At 36.4% G+C, this 1,261-nt stretch overlaps 1 protein-coding gene across 1 annotated transcript; it reads left to right on the top strand.

Moving 5' to 3' along the window:
• Positions 1-32: 32 nt before the first annotated feature.
• On the top strand, positions 33-1,136 carry LOC107682861 (pappalysin-2-like; the record flags this gene model as incomplete). The annotated part of the gene is made up of 2 exons (XM_016478980.1): positions 33-191; positions 944-1,136. Coding segments are annotated over exons 1-2 (332 nt in total), but the record flags the coding sequence as incomplete, so codon positions are not given.
• Positions 1,137-1,261: the final 125 nt, after the last annotated feature.

Genomic DNA, 1,261 nt, shown 5'->3' with positions numbered 1-1,261 from the left:
TGTGAGTGAACGCGAGTCATGTGATGACCCCTGTCAAGAGACCACCGCATCAATGGAGACGGGAGATCTGTGTGCTGATACAGCACCAACACCAAAGTCTAAAGTTTGTCATGACCCTGATCCAGTCAATGACACGTGTGGCCTTACCCAATACAAAAACACACCCTACAACAACTACATGAGTTACACAGGTAGTCATGATTAGTTTACTGCTTCTGTTTGCTCACCAAATACAACCAGCTTTACTTTAAAAATGATGTTATTTCCACTTATTGGTACAGGTTATACCTAAATGCTTGTAGTGTAAATCAGTATGATTTTTTTTAATGTTTTTGAAAGAATTCTTGTGTTCACCAAGGCTGCATTTTTGATCAAAAAGACAATGTGACATTGTAAAAAAAAAAAAAAAGTTCTCGATTTTAATATGTTTATAATGTAATTTATTCCTGTAATGAGAGAACAGTAATATCCCTGTAATAAGAACAGCATTTATTTAAAACAGAAATCTCTTTACCTTTATTTACTGTCATTTTTGATCAGTTTAATGCATCCTTACTGAATAAAAGTAGCAATTTCTTTAATAGAAAAAAGTCAGTGATTAATATATAAGCCATATACTGTATAAGTAGACTGCCTGATTACAAGTGTGAAGACACCTGTGATGCTAATTACAGGACACACTTTAGTTTAACAAATTAGTTTAACATATCCCTATGGTCAAATTATTTTCAATCTTTTGTTTTTAGGGTTTCTAGGGCTTTTCCAGTTTCAATAGTTTGTTTTTTTAAATGCTTCTGTTGAACCACAATTCAAAAGCAGTGTCTGATTTTCATTAATATAATTTTCAGTATTTTTTATTATTATTATTTTGTCAGTTTCAAGTTATTTCAGGGACCATTGTGGGTTTTTCTTTCTTTAATGGAAGGGTACCTTTTTATTACAGATGATGACTGTACAAACCATTTTACACCCAATCAAGTAGCTCGGATGCACTGCTATATTGATTTGGTCTACAAAACCTGGGTCCATGGCAGAAAGCCCACCCCTGTTCCTCTTGCACCAGTGGTGATTGGTCAAGATGCAGATTCCATCACCATTCATTGGCTGAACCCAATCAGTGGGCCACTTGCCCACAGGTAAAGTAAGGAGCATACATTGGCTCGTTTCCATCGAGCGGTACGGGTCAGTACAGTACAATATGGTACGATTTGGGACCGAACACCCTGATCCAGCTTGCGTTTCCACTGCCAACAGTACCCTT

This window comes from Sinocyclocheilus anshuiensis, unplaced genomic scaffold, assembly GCF_001515605.1.
Source record: "Sinocyclocheilus anshuiensis isolate Anshui unplaced genomic scaffold, SAMN03320099.WGS_v1.1 C32666258, whole genome shotgun sequence".
NCBI lineage: Eukaryota > Metazoa > Chordata > Actinopteri > Cypriniformes > Cyprinidae > Sinocyclocheilus > Sinocyclocheilus anshuiensis.
This window is presented reverse-complemented; position numbering and strand designations above follow the sequence as displayed.